Source organism: Neodiprion lecontei, chromosome 1 (assembly GCF_021901455.1).
Source record: "Neodiprion lecontei isolate iyNeoLeco1 chromosome 1, iyNeoLeco1.1, whole genome shotgun sequence".
Taxonomy (NCBI): Eukaryota; Metazoa; Arthropoda; class Insecta; order Hymenoptera; family Diprionidae; genus Neodiprion; species Neodiprion lecontei.
Window position 1 is genome coordinate 39,720,816 of NC_060260.1, and position 21,328 is coordinate 39,742,143.

The following is a 21,328-nucleotide window of genomic DNA, read 5'->3' on the forward strand; positions in this document are numbered from 1 at the left end:
CTCTGCACTTTGTACCTGTGTCTGTGTGTGTGCATGTACGCATAATCGCTGCAGTACAAAAGCAACGGAAGTAGCACCGCGAGGTGCGTTTTGTTTTCGTTAAAAATCACGAATCGCCACGTATACATATATATATATACAGTTGCTACGATTTCAACTGCGCATATGAAGCTATTTTTTCGTCGCTCCGCATGGCCTGTAATAAAAATTTTCCCTCCCAGGCCTACCTTAGTTATACTGCATTTCGAACCGTGTACACGCCGAAAGAGAAATATTGTCGATTTTACATCTCTCGTAGTGAATATGTGAGCACGGCATCTTTCTTGAAGTTAAATCTGTACAGTAATTGTGGCAATATTTACAAACCCGATAATCAGAGTCACAAAACCGATAGTAAAATTTACAATATATGTATATGTGCTTAGGCACATCTATCGGGATTAATGTATATTTGACTCCAAGAAAGTGCTGTCCATTAAAATCTACATTACATATCTTTTCGTGCACGATAAGCGTCACACAGTATACAGGGACAATCTTTTGAAACTTGAAAATCAACCGCGCAGGCGCCGAATAATTCTATCTCATTGGTCGGCGAAATATTTCCGCATCAATATTCTTGTCCGCGATGCAGGCGTGCCAACGTACGGAAAATGTGTAGGTTTGAATTTTCAAAGAGCATAAGCATTAAATTCCGACCGTTCTTTGAAGAGTCAACTTTCCGAACCGATAACAAATGCTTCCAAAACCTTTCCGAGTCGCTGCCTCGATTATTTGAGATTCTAACCTCGAAAATTCATATCAACCACATCGCCGGCAGAAACAGTTTGACAGCTGAGAACTCGGGATGGCCAGCCTGCGCGAACAGCCGATAAAACTCGCGCATGCGTGGTTAATTTTATATGATATAACGCGTTGAATCATGCAGCGAGGGAAGTACCAGATAATCAGACTACGATAAAGTTTTTACAACGTATAAATTTTCCAGCAGGAACTTTCCAGTTCCAATGGACTTCGATGAGGACCCTCTACTCGGTCCTAGTCTACCTTCTGACCTCCTGCATGGTCGGGTACTCGACTTACGTGAAGGTGCGTACGAATCGCTTCACATCTTCGCTTCTGATTCCGGGTTACTTTTTCACAAACGTTTTACAGTTCCTCAACTTCGAGAAGCCCGAGCTCCCCTTCGACGAGTACCTCATCACTCTGATATTCATATTCGCTCTTTTCCCTCACTGGTTCTTTCAACTCGTCAGCCTGCCCTCGAGCAAAGGAGTCGCTGAATACCTCACGATGTGGACTCGCTTTCAGGTACCTAATAAAGACAACAATCCCCCTCACCGAGAATTTCTTCACCCCCGACGTCTCTGATCCTCCAGGCGCACTTTCATCCTCGGCGCCTATTTCCAGAAGCACTTCCTAACGGTGACCGGAAGCCTGATAGAGCTCGACTACAGGGCGAAATTCATTGCGGCTCAGTCGGTTGGCACCGCAATGGCCGTAGGCATACCGATATCGCAGACCGTCTTGCTGGGAAGTTTTACCCTCCTCGAATCCTTCGGATTCTACCACGTCCTCAGCCTCCATACCTTCTTCTGCGTCTGGTGGTCGTTGCAGTGCAGCGCTTTCGTTTGCTCGGTAAGAACCATGCGGAGGACCATGAAAAAGGTGGGTATTAATCTATGGATGTTTGCTTTTTTCCTTGGGGCGGGTTTGAAATTGCAAATTCGAAATATTCCCGAAGCGTCGAATTCTAAATCTTCTGACGGCGAAACTTTAAGTCAAGAAATCAAACTTTGACGAAAGCTCAAAGTTTCGCCACCAAATATTTCGGAAGCCGGCGCTTTCGGAACTTTTTAAATTCGAAACTTCAACCCCGCCCTTTTTCCTCGAGCAATAGGCTCCCAATGAAAATGTTGTACTTCGTAACGATTTCTAACGGTACCGTAAATGTACTAATGTCTAGACCTTGTTTCAGAAAAAGAAAAAAATACGTCACCGAATTACGAAAGTATCTACAGCAAGTATAACATGTTGCCTTTTCTCAATCCTTTTTCTTATGCGTTCAGGAATTGACGGAGAGCTCGTTTTACGTTGACATAAGGCAGTACAGAATGTTATGGATGCACATTTACATGCTTATCGAAAAGATGTCATCGTCGGTCAGCCACATTTACGGACTGTACTCTCTCGCCCTTTACATGAATCTTTTCGTCTCGGTTTACTGCACGGTTTCGAAAATCTTGAGCCCCCAGGAAATCGTCTTCACAGCAAGGTTCGTCGGGTTTATTGTCTGCATATCTTACTTCGGCATTCATCTCTACGGTTTTTCCAATTCCGCTTACAATATGCACGAGGAAATGACAAACGCCGTCAGAAACGACCTCCTCGACATCCGTCTTCACAGACTGTCAAAATTTAACGCCAAAGAGGTAACGTGCGGTACAAATTAGCCAGCCGTCTAATTGAATATACACGCTACTCTTCAAACGATTTTATTCCATTAAACATAGGTCGAGTTTTTCCTCGATACGGTCAACGCCAGGAAAGTTGCACTTGTAGTGACCGGAAATCTCACGATCAGAAGGAAAACCGTCATCGAGGTGAGAAGTGTGAAGTCGATTTTCCTATAAAATGGTTGACAATAATTTATCAAACTCGATAAACTCGGACGAAAAAAGAACAACAAACTGGAAACGAACAATCGAGTCTGTAGAAACGGTGTGATATGATTTCTGATTAGTTTTTCAGTACAGAAGGTTCAGCAAGAAAATAAATAAAAAATAAAAACGAGTTTAATACCGTCAAACAAATGTATACAGAAATTTTTATCTTGATCAACGCTGCGGTGAAAATCAGCCGCAACAATTCCGGGAAATTTCATATATTACGGTGGAATAAATTAATGTCGCGATAGCGATAGCGTCGATTTGAATAATTAATTACACACATCGCGTCAAATCTTTCTACAGTTCGTTTATTCCTTTGCGTTTTCCCTTGTTCTTTAATTCTTGCATAATCAATTATGCATCTGAACGATTTCTTTTTCTTCTTCTTCTTCTTATTCTTATCAATTTCGAAAACCCAGATCCGATGCCTTTTTCTTTCCAGTACGCTTCTTCGGTGGCGATGTATTGTCTCGTTCTGCTTCAATTCAAGATCGCTTTACCAAGGACGTAGGTACCTAATCCAAGGTGAAGAATTGAAGAAGAATGGATTGACACGATCATTTGGGAGCAATGACCTTGCAAGTAGTTGCAAGTATCGTTTGGCATGTATCGATCAACTTAGCCGTGGATTGTGAAGAAATTTTGATATTCTTCAGCCATTAGATTCGCATTATGAAAAGTAATTTATGGCCCCTGTCGCGTTATCGAAACTGACCGATCTCTACCGCGAAAAATGGCTTTTCGTGTCGACCGATCGAAGGAAGTTACGAGCTGTGATGTTGATTCGAGTTCCGAATTAGACTCAATCGATTCAGGACGACGACTTTACTCGACCTTACAAAAATTACTCAGTTATGTTCGGTATTGAATTATTTATTCTCAACGTTTGGAGTCGGCGAAATAAAATGAGTAAAATGGATTCGCGAATGATGGCGTCTTGAAATTTTTGGAAAGTAATTTTAGTTTCTTATGATTGCAGACCGTTGAAAGAGTAAAAATTATTAAGGCTATTGAAACGTTGCATGCTAGTTTCAATTTATATATAATCCAGATTAATTGAAACTTTTTCGCTTATACGTACGTTTATATATCGTATACCTATTATACCGTAAAGTTTCTTCGTGCAGTATGGCCGTGTATACAATTTTCAAGGCAATAAAACATAATTTATAACAATTAACGAAGCTTAATTCAATCGCGCTCATCACGCGAATAGAACATCAAGAGTTTCACGTGTAATGCGGTTTGTTCAAGTTTTTTCAAAGCGAGAAGGGATGAATTTAAAATTAATAATCAACTGTAACACTGCGATAAAAAAAGGACTGCGACGATTTGACGTGAAAATGAATAGACGAAATTAATTTCAAATACTCGTCTTGATTCGAACGATTTTCATACATCACGTAGCATCTATCAAATTCTCACCGAACTACCGACTCCGATCTGACTTACCGACGACAAATTCAACCTCCTGGCTTACCGTTAAAGACGGTAAGCAGCTGCAATCCCAACGTTACCGACCGAGTCTCAAGGTGTTTCCAGCGTCTTCCAATACGCGCTGTGATCGCGTTTGCTTTCCAAGCGACGAATCGACGAGTGCTGCTGGCTGCTGTGCCGTTGCCACGTAAATAGAAGAGACGACGTGTCCAAGCAACTTTGCGGTAGAGAAATTTTTCACAGAGAGATAAAACTAGGAGGAATCAAAGGTATGTAATTTTTTCCCCATCGATGATTAACCAGCGTTATCTCTTTCTTTTTTCTTTCTTCTATTAACTCAGACTTTCCTTGAAACATAAACCGCGTGTGTTACTAGAAATTCAATCAAACGACGGTCGCGGCAAGTGCCGTCAAGTTTTTGACCGACAGATCACTGATTTCCGTTTAACAATTTTCAGATGATCACCGACGTCCAGTTGGCCGTTTTCTCGAACATCCTCGGGGTGACGCTCTTCTTTTTGGTGGTTCTCTTCCACTATATAAACGCTAACTATTCGAAATGATCCGTCGGCGAAATGGAGAACGCTACCATAACCTCAAACATGAAAACGCTCGCCGTGAAAAAGTTTCACAGCTCTATGAGCACTCCATTCAAGATCGTTAATGTAAAATTATCAATTTCTTTTGTACACACACAACATTCTTTTACGCAATGAAAGTCGTGACGTTCCCTGAATAAAGAAAACTCATTTCATGTATCGCATTGATTGTGCGTTCATCATTTTCAGTGCAATGTATTAATTTGTTTCCTATCTCTGTAATTTAATATCTTCATATTGTAAAAAATAGAGAAACCTACTGTAGAGATAGGAATACGAATTTTAAAGCTCAGCGAGATGGATTAAACATTTTTAAAAAATTTCTTTTATGTCCTCATTTTTACAATCGTAACGTGCCTGGATAAACGATGATGAAAAAAAAAAAAACAAAAACAGAAACGGAAGACCAAAAAAAAAAAAAAAACCACAACCATGTCACGTTTCGCAAAAAAATAATAACGTGAAACGTTGCATCCTGTTTATATTACACGTATAATATATCGAGTATACGAAGAAACTTTGTATCATATTCCGCGATTTTCAATTTTGATTGAAATGCAGTTCTGCGAGTATATAGATAACAGTTGACTGGCAAAATCACCTTCAAATGTCCCATCATGCAAGCATCAGACGAGCAACAAAGTCGCATAGTCAATGAGATGCGTCTGCAGCAACGTCAAAATGATGTATATAAAAACCCAGGTTGTATCCATTATTATTATTATTATTATTAACATTATTATTATTACGATTATTATTATTATACCTACAAGCATTAGTTGAACGAAAATTTAACGTCACTGGTAAGAAAACAGAAAACTGCAAATGAATGGGATCGTTATAACTTCGGAAAGTTGATCAATTGCATGGATTTCTTTATTACTTTTGCGGAATGTTTTGTATACATTGACAAATATTTTACACAATATCAAGCTTGACGGCTTTTCATCAGTAGAAGCAGAAGCAGTAGAGTGCGCAGTCTCGTTGATTTAGCGCTGTGTTTCATTTTTCTATCTTCTTTGGTTTATTTATTTATTTATTATTTTTTTTTCTTCTGATCGTCCCTAACAAAGTTCTGTCAGACACAGTGGTACGGTTAGATCGTACGTTATATCCTTACTCGTTTTTCTTTCCTTGTTTTCTTTTGTTTTTTTTTTGTCCTTTTTGTTAAACTTGACGTTGTATCTTATTCCCCGTTTCGTGTTTTTATCTTTTTTCATTCGATTTCTCATTCTCGTATCTTCTTTTGTTTTTGCTGGTGAAATTTTATCATCGACATCCGCATTCCCCGCCACGATGTTATAGACCCACCGCGAGTAGAAACGGTGCGGCCTTGTCTGCTGTGTCTGACATCAGTCGCAATACCATAAAATTAGTTTCTCCGGTATGTTCTTATACGTATATATATATATATATATATATATAAATATATATATATATATATTATTAATACATGCTCTAGCTCTATATAATAGAATTCAATTCATCGAACAATCTTATACTATGTTATGCATAACGCGAACGAAATTCACCGTAGTATGCGGTATAAATCTGTTAAGCGTTGCACGTTCTGTTTATTAAAAATTATTTCAAATCGCATGGAAACCACGTTGTACCGCCATTGAATTGAAAAGAAAAAAGAACACTGTTTCGCGCGGAAAACGTTTTTACCGACAGATAAAAAAGAAAAAATAGAATGAGAATATGGATATTTGAATGGAGCAAAGTTGCGCGCGACTGTAATTCGAATGATTAGAGGAATTTAAATTTTCTGCGCGTAATATAACGACCAAATTGCCCACGTGTATTGGTTTTCATTCCAACCGACAGACTGATTGACGATATGAAAGGAGGTTTTATTTTGTGGCAACGAGATCACGGTTAGATTTCCGATGATACACCGACAGAGGAGTAGGTGTGGGTCAGAGTGGAATAATGCGAGCTAGACGGCAACCTGTTGAAACGACGAAAATTTCCACTTCCATACGGAATACATTTGCGAGTGCACGGAAAGGGATGCGCAGACGCGCGAAGCCGACTTCCTCCGTTCTTCTAGAGCCGCAGCAGCGATCCCCGATATGCCTCTTCCACTCAATTTCGTAAGTGTCAACAACGGTTTTGTAGCGACCAGTGACGCTGCTAAACCAACGCCGGTGTTCGCACAGAATTGAGCCGCCGAAGCCGATTGCGAGTAGTTCGAAACGATATCGCGGGGTTAAAGCTTAAACGTTAAGAGACAGCCTTTTATGCGTCATAATTTCACTCGCAGTGTTGTTTGATAATCTTTTGTGAATTCGTTGGACAAAAAAACGAAAAAAAAAAAGCAAACAATGCGACAAAATTATATTGACGGAACGATAATTGTGAGAATGAAATTGATTGTTGGTATAATGCAAAATGTTATCGCGTTAAATTTATCTGCTTTAAACTGAATTCTCTCGCAATGTTTAAAAATATCATACGAATGTAGAAATCGGATTTACAGGTGGAATGTAGAACGCGGCTATTGTAAAATAAAAATAAAATATTGACAACGCAAACTGTTCGCGTGTTAACATTAATAATACATCATTGCCAAATATATAAGAATAGTGAAACGGATCGTACGTGGGTAATAAAAAATAATTTTCTGTCGGCGAATTGAATGTCGACGCGCATGATATACGATATGATTACGTGCACATAACATATACATACGTCTGTTATACGTATGTATTGTATATAGATCATGTTCGGTATTTGAACAGGTTGAGGAAAAAAAATGCGGGTGTTAAATTATTTCGTACCATTGTTGTTGACGAATCTCGTAATGACGACGCCGTTACGCGCCGAAAGTTTCGAGACGTTTGAGAAGGTCGTCAGGAGGGCGATGTGTGATCTTGACGATTCTGACGTGAGTATGCCATCGTTTGTTTATCATCAAACCGAATCCCCATCGTATACTCCGCATCCGGGACACGTGGTTGGTTCACTTAGGTTGATTATGAGGAGGAACGAACACCTTGTCGATATCGACGATATACGTCGGCCTCAGAGAGAAAAAAATACGCGAAGAATCCGATACGTGTGTGAAAAAAAAAAAAGACAAAAATTCGTCGGCCGAAAATAGTCGGGCAACAGCTTTTTCCTACAAATTGTTACAACAAGGTTTTTTCCGCGTCGTGATTCCCATAAATGACGAATATCGAAGTTGCGTGTCTATCTCCGTATGCGCGCATACTCGAAAATTGGTAGTGAAGATAATCTCGGCCGGTAAGGAAGATCGAGTTACAAGATATACGTGTTGGAAATCGTTGTAGAAGATTCAATTTGGCAGGAAAATTGCGATGCGAAATGTAAGAAATAATTGAATATAGGAAATAACCCGTGGAGTTTTCAATGCAGAAAAAAATTTCCAGTTGTTATTACTAAAACGATCCTTGACTATTTTCATTTCTTTTTTTTTTTTTTGCTTTTCTTATCATAAACGAAAAGTATAGTTCTAACACTGAGTAGAAAGTAAATTAGACAAGTTTTTTTTAGCTGTATTGAGAACCTCTGGTATTATGTGTTGCTGTATTCTATTTGATTATGCTCACCTGTACTATACTTTCTTTCAAGTATTGCGATATGTAATTTAATTTCGTTGCACAATGAAACCAATGTTAAGGCTTTGTTCAATTTAAAAAAATTTACTACGGTCGAACTCGTATACATTCGAATTAGAATTTACGGGTTAGCCTCTTCATAAAAATATTCATTTTAACACATGCTTTGTCACCGTTTGCGCATGCTTTACGCAGGTGCATTGAAAAGAGGTAAAGAGGGTGAAGAGCAAGAGAAGCGACTTACTTCCCCTCCAAAGTCGGGGAAGTCGAATTTAAGTGGTTCGAATGTATATTATAGAATTTCTATCGTAGACCGATCAAACTTTATAAATCACGCTGCAATAACCATAGAATCCAGTATCGACAACCGCATATTTAAATCATAGTGAATAGTTACTTGTACGTACCACTTTTTTTCAATTCCAAAAATATTCGAACCATTGGCTGTATAAGAAATAAAAGTTTTTTTTTACCTTTTTTCTTTTTCTTTCTCACCGAAAGCGTTATTAATTTTTGACACACGCTTCCAATGCAATCGAATAAAGATCGAGACGAGGAAGGAAAAACATGTTGGTATTCCAAAAAGGCTTAATCATGTCGCTGGCCGATGGTGGGCGTGTGTTCCATTAAAATAAATATTCGGGTATTGACCCACTAAAGTTAAACATACGTATGTACATGGATGTGTACACAGCGATATCACACGTGAACACGTTTTCATTACCTCAGGCGTATTTACCTATACCTACTCTATATGTATATTATAAAACCTACAAGCGAGTTTTCAAGCACCTGGACACGAATTTTATCTATCAATTTAAACCCGAAAATCACTCAACTCGCAGTACAAAGTCGCGCATAAGCTGTATAATAAAGATAAAAATTTAAGGACGAGTTTAATTTTATCGAAAAGACGGATATATTCAAAAATAATAAAAGCATTCTGCGAAGTGCAGAACTGACCGCTGCTATCTTTCGAACAGATATTCATTCATCAAAAAAATAAAAAAATAAAAGTTACCAAAAATTTTTTTCGAACAAACTGTCACTTTGTCGGAGTAAAAATCGGATCCATTCCGATGGAAGTGAGATTTTACCCGAGAAAATTTTAGGAACTTTTTAATTTTCCACAGTTTTCATAGTAAAGTCAGAGTGGCTCGGTTTTCACTACATACACAAAATTTAGAGGGCTATGTATGCAAATTATTTCTTCACCGACACGGGGCATTCGCATTTTTTTTTTTTTTGTCTCTCTTCTTTTTACACCACACAATTAACTTTCCTCAATTACATGACAATGTTTTTTGTAACACGTGTACAGATTACGCGTTGTTTTCTTGCCGAAAGTCCGTGATCAAATCGCATTGATCGATAAATTGAAATATTTACGCAATGAGGAAATTAATAAAATATTTATAATTCGATTCATTTACATAGTATACCATTAATTAGTATAAAAGTTACTTTTCCGCCAGTTGTTGATTTTTCATTGATCGCCGATCGTAAACGGGCTAATTATACTATCCATCCGGATTTGATTTAAATGAAAGTAAAAAAGCGAAGATCTTGCATCTGTTATAAAAATAATTTTTCACCTTTCCGAGTCTGGGAAAGACAGCATTATTATACTACACATAACGTCAATGGAACAAGCTGTATAAAGGACAGGAAGAGGTCATTCGCAAAGCGGGCGTTTATAGTTGTATCGTAACGTTTTATCTATGGGTAAAATTATACGACATTATACGTGTATATGTACGAAGGCGCAGTGGTAAAACCTTGGTGGCATATTTTTCGCTGGAGATAAAAAAATATCTCGTTATTGGAAGAGGAGTGGAAAAAAAATGAAATAAAAAAAAATGCAGTACGATAAAATTTGTGTCCCTCGTCGATTTTTATTTCCTTCCGCGCGGTTCTTCATATTTTCAATACACTTTACGAGGATGGGGGCTAATTTTCATTGACTTTCGCTCCGGACATTGTTTAAAATTCCCATATTTCGATCGTACGTATTGAAGTTAGTAACGTTACGGTAACGATTCATGCCGAGGAAAACCTGTTATTTCGCGATTTTCGAATTGTCTGAAATCCAGTGATCCGCAATAAAACTAATACTTCGAAATATTATTATCTTAAAAATTATTGTCAAGTTAAGATAATAGAAATTTTTCCCCGAATGTTTCGTTACGATAACGTTACTAACTTCAACCTCGTATATTACGTTACACCTACACCACATATTTTCCTATTCTAGCTAGATATAAATTGTATAGTCATATATTCGCGCATTGTCTGAGGCTGAGAATGAGAGAGAGAGAGAGAAAGAGAGTAAATATGAGAATGAAAATGAGAGAAAGAAGATACAGAAAGACGTAGAAATGGCTCCGGTTCACCAACCCCTTAGCCTGGTTTCCACTGCTGGTTTTTTCATCCTTTTTTCATATACCTGTCCATTATTCACCTTTATTTCCTTTTACGACATATTTACAAGCAAACACCGTCGCCGCCAAAAAAAGTCCATACCCGCTTCCGGTGTGTCACAGTCGCGATACGGAGGATTCTCCCAAAAACTATGGGGCATTCCACGAAAGATGGGTTATTTTTTCGAAATGATGAATACAAAGAAAAAAAAAAAAATTAAAATAACCAAGTATATACATACACGTAAGTATCTGCTCAACTTATATACATATGTATTATACATAATCGTATGTAAATACTTCTTGTATCAAAATGGGGTGTATATGCATGAGGTTAGCTCAGAACTGCGTCGAGTTAAAAATAGACATACGTGTTATTGAAAAGTGCCAGCAGGTATAAATGTGTTAGAAGGGAGGCAAAAGAGAGAGAGAGAGGGAGGGAGAGAAAAAAAAAGTGAGAAGATAAGAACGGACAAGAAGAGAAGTTGGAAAAGAAGCAGAAGAAAAAAAAATACGATCGAACGAAAAAAAAAAAAGGAACGGATACTCTTTTTATACGGACAAGAAAAAAAAAAGAAAAGAAAAAAAATCACATTACAGCCGTTATCTATCGCACATATCGATCGGGATCAATCGAATGAATACACTTGAATTTATAAGACCGACGCAAAAAAGTTAGATACCGATGACGATTTCGCTACTGTGTACCAATATAAAATGGAATTAAGTCGAGTTAACGTTCTCAGGGTTGTAATCATTATATTAATAACATAAATTTATCGCTGCGAGAAGGAGGAAAAACGAAAAAATAAAAATAAAAAAAAAAAAAAAAACAGAGAAGGAAAGAGAATAAAATCTTCCATATCATAATTCTCGTTTTGCAGATACAATAGATATTTCATACATCTATATGTATACCTATACGTACGTTTATAGTTGGAAAAAAAAAACATTGGGTAGGTACAATCTGCGTACCTAATACAAGTGTCGTATCTATACGCTGGAAAAACATGCGTGTTCGCAATAGATACTTGCATTTGTATGATACACACACACACATCGGTCAAATCTGTAAGGCAATTGAATTCCAATGAATAACAAAATCGAATAAACAAGATGTAGGAATTTATTATTGTCGCATAATCTATGCGTATAGGTGTGTATATACCTGTAAGTCTATGCATGTATGTATTTACTAACGAATTTCATCTACATGTACGTGTAAATAACGTACGTATACATAGATACACATACACGCGCGTGTAACAAGTTTGCGGATAGTCAACGATTATTTGCAAATTGGAAAACGATGATATATCGTGGTTTTAAATATCGTGTAAATCGAAATAGTTCGTATAAAATTTGGATAAAATGAGGGAATCTTATGCTTGTACTCGCGCATGTTATTTACATGTGAAATGAGAAGTGCCATTATCCGACGCGATCTATCGATCCGAAAATTCACGCGATATTTCGCTGAGATTGATGCAGCTGCTGGTTAACGTTGAATAAGTACAGAGACTGTACTTGCTATTCCGATACTTAATACCCTGATTACAATAAGACGATACTGGCCGTTATAAATATTTTCATTGAGTGGTGTTCGAATTTTGGTAGAATTAGTTTCTCGTACTGATATTAACTATCGTTATTGACCGTTGACTCGTCGTAATTTGTTGATTGTTCGTACGACTAAACACCGGTGACCGAATTGACGGAATATATGATTAATCGAAATTCAAGTGCGAGTCACGTTCGCAAACCCCGATGGAATTTAAACGCGTGTTATGCAGGATACATATGAACGTGGGATAATCGACTTACAATTAGAACGATCGAATTCGAAAGATTTGCCGATTCATCGGCACGTGTCTGATTATTCATTTAACAATAAAATACAGAGATTAAAAAAAAAAAAATATCAAACAACATTGTTGTAAGAAAAACTTTGTTTATTAAATATTCTTCAACTGTTTTTCAGGGGGCGAAAAACTGCGATGAGACGGAAAGAGAGATAACTTGTGAGTTGTTGACATGAAATTTTACCATACTTATATAATTCAATTTTTTTATTTTGTTTCTATACAAGTGTAATTTACAACTCGCCATAGCAGTAACATAAACGAAACCATATAACTAATTATAATACTTGTATAAACACGAATGGCGTGTGAATAATATTGTAAAGATGTAATTCGTAGCGTCGTTATACGCCAGGTTTTTACGAATTAGTCAATTTTTCAACCATACACGGAGAGAATGAAACAGCTGATTTTATACAAAACAGCAGGAAGAAAAGGACACATCAGGTTTTTTGGGAAAATATACTTCGTAAAATGGAGAATTTACCCGAGTCTCAGTAACTTTGTATTAAAAAGAAAACCTATTTTAGACATAAAATTGGCCGATATTTCCGTTTCTAATATCTTACGTTTGGGTTCAAAGAAGGACATCTTTAAAACCTCTACAGGTCCTTTACCATAGAATGTACAATTTCAGTGATTGAATATTAAGATCAACGCTTCCAAAAGTTCGATGAAAAAAATACTCATTACTTTGGTAACAATCGGTGTAATTCAAATTAATTTATCATACTCCGAAAATTATTAATTGTGTTAGTTAATTTTTCGGCTGATTAAAAATCTCAGGTTCGGGGCATTGTTTGTTACTGTGGTAATATATAACGGACTACTATTTGAATTAGCATACTTTCGCAACCTTGATCCCTTGCCGCATCTAATTATTCCGATTAACTACAATAACATAATCGCCAATCCAGACGCTAGTTGAGTACTTTTTGTATAGATAGCGAGACGTTAAACAGGCTCTCATATCAGAGGAGCATCGCGTGGAGTATCAGAATAAGGCTTTTAAAGTAGGGTCGAAATCTCGACTCGGGTTCTGTAGAATCAGTGAAAACCAATGTGTGCAGAGTAAAATCTGCTGCATTTGTAATAGTAAAAACACAGTTGACGTGAGTATTTTTTACGAATAAGCCCTGACGTATCCCGCTTTTCCCGCAGTTTTGAGCAAAACCTGCTGTGTTATTCTTCTCTCCGTTTAGTATTACAGGTTTACGATATCGATGTCCGCTGGACCTATTTCGGGATCGGTTAGAGCAGATATAAGCGTACGTGACAAGCTGACAAATGTCCTACATTTTTTGAAACTTTGCGTCGCGTGTATTATACCTATGTGGGTATGTAAGTAAGCAACGATCGACGTGTTGCATTATACATACCTGTAAATACCCATGCGTATAAAATATCATGTGTGATACGCGCGTGGTCTCGAATCGAAGGTTTTTGCTTTTTCAAACAACAAAGTTGGCTCCACCGTTTCACATATATATGCATAGCTGTTTGGTGTGTGTTATACTACCAACAATTTGAGACGCAGATAATTATTATACAACACGATACACAGTGTTTCGGATCCGTAATATCGATCGATTGTACACACCTGGTGTAGGTGGGTACGTGTGTTGAGAATGACCGAAAACAATCGATTATTTTATCAATGATCAATCGAGTATGATCGAGTATTTTTCAAACTCGATTAATCGCACGACTCTATTATTTTTCCCCTCAATCGGTTTTTGCTATTTACTCCCATGAACGACGCGATGCGATATCAATTTATTATTTGACTAGAGTATCGATTACTATCATTGTCTCACTTGCTAAGTATACCTATTCCGTATAATAAGCGAAAGGTGTGTGAACATTTTCACCTGATGTCAAAAAACTTCCCCGCCATTGAGACTAAACACTGAAATATAAGAAATTCTGGAATCCATTAATAAGCATAACAATGAAAAATAAAAAACTTTGAAGATTCCTCGACGTAAATTAAACCTTCACTTTACTCTTACTAATTACCACTGAACAATAAGCAACATTTTTTTCAGATCTCAAAGTGTATGCAGACGCGAACGTAACGTTCGTCTGTCGAGACGTAAACTTCATCAGAATGGTTCATAATCCGGGAACTTTCGTTATTGAACGTCGTAGTGCGACGAATGGAAATTGGATGAAACCGGTTATCGTGAGTATTGCACAAATCGTCGAATTCGCTTGTAATTGGATGACTTTTTGGAAAATAATCGAATGCACGTGACGAAGATTAGTGGTTTACCGTTGAATGGTAAAAAATATGAATAGAATGTTGTAAAACTGTTCGAACCACTGGAAAAATACTTCGTTACACTTTCATTTAAAGAGCAACGAGACGACTGCGTCTATAAACGAATTACAATCACGGACAACCTATTCGTTTCGTTTACACCGAATATTGGCGAACGGAGTTTCATTACCAGAAATCACAGAGACGGTCAGCACGATGATGGGTGCGTAAATTAATGTAATCAACGCGAAAATTGACCCGATTTATAATTGTTTAAAATCAATCCACGAGCCGTTTTTTTACATTACAGAAACTGTCCATCCGAGTAAGGTGACCCATATTTCAGTCGGAAGACCGGAACTCGATCCTAAAAATCCGCGCCGACTGCAATCAGAAATAAGTTTCACACCCGCGAACGGTGAGATGATGTGATAAATAAATTTAAAAAAATGACACTCGAAAATCGAGTTATACAATTTATTGAGATTCATCGACAATTTTTTTTCTTTCTATCGTATTTTCTTTTCTCTTTTTCCCAAAAATAATTAACGAACAAACTTTATCAATAATTGTTGCCGTTTTTGTTTTTCCCTCAGATCACAGCTGCCACTACGAAATTATACTGTTGGAACCGTCGAACAACTTTCAATTCAGAAATCCTGAGGAAGTAAGTGCTGGCTAATGCCATGCAAGTCTATACGTATAGTCACAACTCGATTTCTTTATTCGACTTTTAGCTATACTTGACAAAAAGTACAAATATGTATATATGTAAAAGTCACGTTTATTAAATCTAAAAAATTCTTCCCAATGATATACGTTACAAATGTATGAATACAATTACAGCCGACTGATCACAAAACGACTTTCGCAAACTTGGAATTTTCAAAAGAGTACACAATACAGATCACGGCATCGACCCAAAGAAAGGTGACAAGCAGCGTAGCCCAGGCCACTTTGGTAACCCCTGAGTGCCTACAATTTCACAAAAACTTGACCATTTGCGGTGAGTGATTAAAGCTGGATCCAAGCGATGATAATTAATCATCAAAGTCTCTATGTATAACTATGAATCGGTCTGTTTCAGCGCCAGGTGTGGTGGAGGGTTTGAACGCAACGACAATCCACAAGTTCAGTAACATTTACGACGTGAAGGTGACTTGGCGGATGCCTGAATTAATTCCGGACTATTACATGATCTTCATGAATCCAATTACTTCCAATTACACAGGGCCAAGGGTTCACAACGTTTCCGGTGTAAGTTGGCAAAATTTTTTCCGCTCATTTTCAACGTCTTCATCGTATGTGTCAAATACCTCCACACATGGTGCGACGAGTATTTTTAATTCTGAAGAAACGATTGAGGACGAATGAAGGGTCGGACCTTCTTGATGTGATGAAAAAAAAGTCATGCTGGAGATTTTTCGAACATTTCTTTCCACTTTTCCTATCTTTTGATTCACCCTGAAGCAGATACCTCGAAGGCTTGAGAATGAACAGATATTCTTTCAACCCTCACCGACCTTGTTTTACAGACGGCTACCGAAGACGTCTTTCCGGACGTGACAATGTCGGACATATACCAGGTTATGATAAGAGCCGCTTCCACGGGTGGTCAAGGCCAGAGTATCGAGGAACATTTTTCGGTAACGCAATTATTGCCGAAAGAGCCTGAAGGTACATTTGTCAAATTCGTAGCGTGATTTCTACTCTTGAATATAATTTCTTCTCACCCTTCTCTCTTCTTCTCCTCAAGAATCGTCAGACATATCGAACGTGGGCGCTGCCATTGTGACGTTATTGGCAAGTGCCGTTTTGGTTATGGGAACCGGGATATACGCTTACCACAGGCACGCGAAACGGAAGCGAAACCGAGAGAGATCCAAATATTTTAAGGTGACTAGTTTCTAGCACGTTAGTTACTCCTTCAGCATTCGGATATATGTACAACTTAAGGTGTTGACCAATTTTTTGTAACGCATACTCCCCAAGTCTTATCCAAATAATTTCCAAACAATAGCCTGATTTTGAGGGCATGCGATAAAATATTCCGCAACACCCTAAATATGGGACATCCTGACACGCGGCAAGTATACAGATAAATGTTTTTCGCTCGATTCAGTCAAAATTCATCATGCATAATCGAATTTGACGATTCTCCTCCCTTGTTTTATGTAATACATTGAACAAATAATATAGAAAAAACGACAATTTTTAACATACCGATTTTAAAATACGGGGATAGAAAATTCAGAGTATCGATCGCAAGGACACCGCCCTAGACACGATCAAGGGCTTCGATGACGGAAATCCTGATAGAATCGGCGTCGGTTTCAAGAGCTTATTGGCACCGGCTGACGAATACGAGATAAGCCCGGACCGTTTAGAGATTAAGATAGTCCTGGGGAGCGGAGCTTTCGGGGTTGTGAGGCTGGGAAGTTTACGCGACGACAGAGGCCAGACGACTCCTGTGGCGATAAAAATGTTGCGAGGTAGGATGAGCGACGAAACGCGGCACGACGGCACTTCGATAACTCTGTGTTTGTTTTTTTTTTCATAATCACACAGACAATCCGAGCGAAGAGGATCGGCGATGCTTCGAGCTTGAAATAAAAATTATGAAATCTGCCGGACAACATCGGAACATCGTTTCTCTCCTTGGATGCTGCACGATCGGTCAGCGGCCTCTTCTCGTTGTCGAGTATTGCTCCAGGGGAGATCTGCAGTCCTTTTTACGCTCGGTGAGCTAACAACTAATTGATCAGTAGTTGTACAAACAATTGTACGAGAGTATCGTTATTTTTTTTTTTCTTTTTTTCACCTTTTCCGGTGACGGGCGGTGAAAAAATGCCCCAATTTCGTAAATTCCATCTCTCGGGTACATCGTATCGTCAAGGGTCCTATAGGATCTCGTTTTCTTCGTTTTTATGGTTCCGTACCTCGAAAAGGTAAAAACGGAACCCTTTCAAGATCACTTCGTTTTCCGTCTGTCCGTTTGTCCAAACGTATCAGGTTAAAATTAATATCAAATGCTGAGGTTTACGGTCCCTTGGAGGGCTAAAAAATTGAAACTAAGTCGACGCAATCAACAAGACGCAGCCATTTGTGTGAAATATTTTGATACTCGCAAACTCACTCGTAAAAAACCATAAGGTACTTCCCGTCGACCTCGAATCATGAAATTTGGAGAGAAGCAAGCTCTCACAGTACAGGTAAAGAAAACAATCCGAAAATTGTTAGTTTGTAGTTATATCACATGACAAAAAAAAAAAAATAATCAATTTTGTACGGAACTCTCAGGGCGCGAATTTTACTCGCACTTGTACGGTTTTCTTTTTTTAATAAAAAATTACGTGGAGTAAAAATACTTTTTTCACTCTCCGATAATGAGATTGAACTATGATCGGTGTCTTGAGTCGAAGACATAAAATTTAAATTCACGAGGGGTGTTTTCTCATCCCCCGTTTCCGTTCTAGGATTAATTATTAAGGTTGTCGAGTGTTAAAAATGAACGATAACAAACAAATGGCAAGATCGATGGAAACGACTTTTCACACGACGTTGACGCTTCTGAATATGTGAAATTTCTAACAATAAATCTGGTGAAAATTAACTTATTGTTCATCCTGTCGATGCAGATAATCCAGAAGGCTACGATATCGGCGAAGGATGCAAAAAACGATACAAAGACAGAGAAAAACGCCGACGAGGTGATATTTAAATTTCGTAAGTTTATATTGATGTAATTTTAACACACTCTGCTATATTGTCGTTTCGTTTACCACTGACTAGCTTCGAAATATGTGTAATACCGGTAAATTTCATCTTCCATTCTCGTTTCATTCAAAGCAAACCACATCGAAGACGACATGCAGAAATCAAATTTCGTCGTGAATCGCGGATACGCGGTTGACCAAGGTGAGTAATAACCCTGGTGAAAATTTCTATATACCATTTTCGACGACTTTTTACGGAAATTGGAATATTTCGTATTGTTTCTTTCGAAATTGTAAATACGCACAGGTTTTGATAAAGAATTGTTCATTCTCGTTAAAAATTGTACTATCTTGTAGATTTTTTTAAGAAAAAATAATATTGTGCAGGGAAATCTACAAGTTTTTCTGAGAAACCATGAATATTTACAATTATTTGCACGAAATTGTACGAAATGTTTCAATTTACTTAGAAAATTCGTAGAAAACAAGGACTACCATTCAACTATTACATTCCATGCGTTTTCTCGCCAACAGACATTCTTTGCGACTCTGACATGGTGACAGTGACAGACCTGCTGAACTTTGGCCGACAGATAGCGACGGGAATGGTGAGAAACCGGCGGTCCCGAACCGCTTGCAAACATTCGTCTCACGCTTTCTCAATTCTCCAGGAGTTCCTATCATCGAACAGAGTGGTTCACAGAGACCTGGCAGCCCGGAACGTCCTCGTATGCGACGACAAAACCGTCAAGATATCGGACTTCGGGCTGAGCCGAGACATCTATCAGGAGAACGTTTACAAGAAACAGGGAAACGGACGACTTCCGGTGAAGTGGATGGCCATCGAGGCGCTCACTCACCAGGTCTACAGCACCCACAGCGACGTGTAAGCTGTAAAACACCGGAACCCGCGTACATCGATGTCACCTACAATTCGTCATTAAAATTCTATTTCGGTGCAGATGGTCCTTCGGCATTCTCCTCTGGGAGATAGTGACTCTGGGCTGCAGTCCGTATCCGGGAATACCGACGAACAAGGTGCTGACCAAACTGCGAACGGGGTACAGAATGGAACGACCCGCCAACTGCAGCGTCGCACTGTGAGTCGGTCACGTTATTTCCGATAAACGGTCACACTGGAAGGTCGTAATACGGCCGGAATCGTCCTCTGGTACTCACCTGAGGCTCTCGTGAAAACCGCGAATCGAGGCTCTGCCATGCCGTATTCATCTTCCAGTGTGTGTGCGTGAGCTGGAAGAAAGGGGACGTCCATTAATTACGTGAGCTCAAAATAAGGGAAAGTGTCAAATTATAAAAAAAAAAAAAAAAAACAAAAAATGAACACTCCACGTAATTAATGGACGTTCCCAAAGGAGACTTAAATCGTTATAGCGATCGATGATACAGGTACAACGTGATGCTGTCCTGCTGGCAAACGAAGCCCAAAGATCGACCGACCTTCACAGCCCTGCGACAAGAGCTCGACAAACTGCTCAGCGTAGCTGCGGAAAATGAGTACCTTGATCTCAACGATGTATCGAGAGGGACGCCGCCTGACGACACGATATTAAAAATCCCTAATTCGTGTTCCGCTTATTCTGAACACCAGCAGAGATACGTCAACGAGTTTGAGCCGAAAATCGTTAAAGAATGAACCTCTGTTGCGGTAAATTCGAGATCGAGAAATTAGCTCAAGGCTGGGACCGAGACTCTTGGACCTATGGAGGTTCAGTCGAAGATAGGAATTAGAGCGTGGATACTCTGTAAGCTCTGACGAAACGACGCGGTCGATATCAGAGATAGTACAATTACAATACAGGCAAGCTTCACGAACCGTCAATTTTATACGTGGGAGAATCCGCTCGCACGTTGGGTTCTAGGAGTTGGTAAAAGTTGGGAGTGCGATTAACCCGCCGCCGTTGTGTAATGCTTGAAACTGATTTTTGAGAAGCTGGGTGATACTGTCGTTGTCTGTTATTTAATGACAGTTTGTGAGAATACGTGAAAAATAGACAGTGTATTTAGATTTTATACGGATTTCGACACTGCCTTGATACAACTTTTATTGACTTATTTTTTGTTTCTACTTTCCTGACTTTCGAATAGTATTACGAAGCTTGAATAACGTTAGCACAAAGAACAAATATTACAAAATCGAGTAGTACAGTTCAAGTTCGTTTTTACTTTTTAACTATCGTAAAAATTAACGAAGGAGCATTCGGGAGACACGTTGAATAGCGCGGTTCTCATCTGCACGATGTTGCGATCATGTGAAATTCAAAAAATGACGTCTACTGTCGCGTTTGTGAAAATTTCACTGAACGTTTTTGTTCTCCTCTCGTTCACGCCTCTGGTCCTGATTGAATTTCGTCTTGAATAGGAAAAATGAAAAATTTGTGAGTCACAAACCAGATTTCTATGATTTCCCAAGCGTGCGTGAAGGAAGATTTTAGGCATCATTACTTGAAAACACAGATGAAACGTAGAGAGAGCTAATCCTTCAAGTCTTCAACTTTGTTTCATAGAAAATTGTGAACAAATTGCTCACATTGGTCACAATGCTCCTAGATTACTTTAGAAATGCTCGTAAAAAATATCGTATACAGATAATATTATAACAACGTGTTGTAACCTAAGAGAGTAAATGTTTTACTACACGCAAAGCAAACGTTTGCGCACGTAACATAGCAAAAAATCAAAATTTTTCTGCATACGTTGATTAATAAATAAGTACCAGAAAATACGGACGTGATACGGTATTTGTCGTCCTCTTCG

The 21,328-nt window shown here is 38.5% G+C and overlaps 4 protein-coding genes across 5 annotated transcripts; all 4 read left to right on the top strand.

Moving 5' to 3' along the window:
- Positions 1–635: 635 nt before the first annotated feature.
- LOC124296630 lies at positions 636–1,642 on the top strand. The gene is made up of 5 exons (XM_046746695.1): positions 636–657; positions 989–1,089; positions 1,156–1,311; positions 1,411–1,579; positions 1,623–1,642. Exons 1-5 carry the CDS (start codon positions 654–656, stop codon positions 1,640–1,642), a joined length of 450 nt encoding a protein of 149 aa, XP_046602651.1. The 5' UTR covers positions 636–653.
- On the top strand, positions 1,601–3,763 carry LOC107224508 (gustatory and odorant receptor 22). The gene is made up of 4 exons (XM_015664580.2): positions 1,601–1,668; positions 2,070–2,432; positions 2,514–2,603; positions 3,112–3,763. The coding sequence occupies exons 1-4, from the start codon at positions 1,648–1,650 to the stop codon at positions 3,178–3,180; spliced, it is 543 nt and encodes a 180-aa protein (XP_015520066.2). The 5' UTR covers positions 1,601–1,647; the 3' UTR covers positions 3,181–3,763.
- An 801-nt stretch (positions 3,764–4,564) lies between these two features.
- LOC107224507 (dolichyl-diphosphooligosaccharide--protein glycosyltransferase subunit 4) lies at positions 4,565–4,869 on the top strand. Its single transcript, XM_015664579.2, has one exon. The coding sequence runs from the start codon at positions 4,565–4,567 to the stop codon at positions 4,667–4,669; it is 105 nt and encodes a 34-aa protein (XP_015520065.1). The 3' UTR covers positions 4,670–4,869.
- Positions 4,870–6,235: 1,366 nt separating this feature from the next.
- On the top strand, positions 6,236–21,227 carry LOC107224510 (tyrosine-protein kinase receptor torso). Of its 2 annotated transcripts, none has more exons than XM_015664582.2 (18): positions 6,236–7,598; positions 12,694–12,733; positions 14,623–14,759; positions 14,934–15,060; positions 15,148–15,255; positions 15,434–15,504; positions 15,684–15,843; positions 15,925–16,094; positions 16,373–16,514; positions 16,594–16,733; positions 17,083–17,329; positions 17,406–17,578; positions 18,476–18,563; positions 18,687–18,755; positions 19,088–19,161; positions 19,225–19,439; positions 19,516–19,653; positions 19,961–21,227. In XM_015664582.2, the coding sequence occupies exons 1-18, from the start codon at positions 7,467–7,469 to the stop codon at positions 20,205–20,207; spliced, it is 2,478 nt and encodes an 825-aa protein (XP_015520068.2). In that variant the 5' UTR covers positions 6,236–7,466; the 3' UTR covers positions 20,208–21,227. The 2 variants fall into 2 exon arrangements, with proteins under 2 accessions (XP_015520068.2, XP_015520069.2); XM_015664583.2 differs by having other exon boundaries at positions 6,236–6,804; positions 19,961–21,226.
- Positions 21,228–21,328: the final 101 nt, after the last annotated feature.

Coding starts and splice junctions, on each gene's coding strand:
- LOC124296630 (XM_046746695.1), top strand. Junction 1,090..1,155: donor GGTACTCGACTTACGTGAAG/GTGCGTACGAAT, acceptor AACGTTTTACAG/TTCCTCAACTTCGAGAAGCC. Junction 1,580..1,622: donor CGGATTCTACCACGTCCTCA/GCCTCCATACCT, acceptor GTTGCAGTGCAG/CGCTTTCGTTTGCTCGGTAA.
- LOC107224508 (XM_015664580.2), top strand. CDS start 1,648: ATGCGGAGGACCATGAAAAAG. Junction 1,669..2,069: donor TGCGGAGGACCATGAAAAAG/GTGGGTATTAAT, acceptor TTATGCGTTCAG/GAATTGACGGAGAGCTCGTT. Junction 2,604..3,111: donor GAAGGAAAACCGTCATCGAG/GTGAGAAGTGTG, acceptor TTTTCTTTCCAG/TACGCTTCTTCGGTGGCGAT.
- LOC107224507 (XM_015664579.2), top strand. CDS start 4,565: ATGATCACCGACGTCCAGTTGGCCGTTTTCTCGAACATCCTCGGGGTG.
- LOC107224510 (XM_015664582.2), top strand. CDS start 7,467: ATGCGGGTGTTAAATTATTTCGTACCATTGTTGTTGACGAATCTCGTA. Junction 7,599..12,693: donor GTGATCTTGACGATTCTGAC/GTGAGTATGCCA, acceptor ACTGTTTTTCAG/GGGGCGAAAAACTGCGATGA. Junction 15,505..15,683: donor AATTCAGAAATCCTGAGGAA/GTAAGTGCTGGC, acceptor ATACAATTACAG/CCGACTGATCACAAAACGAC.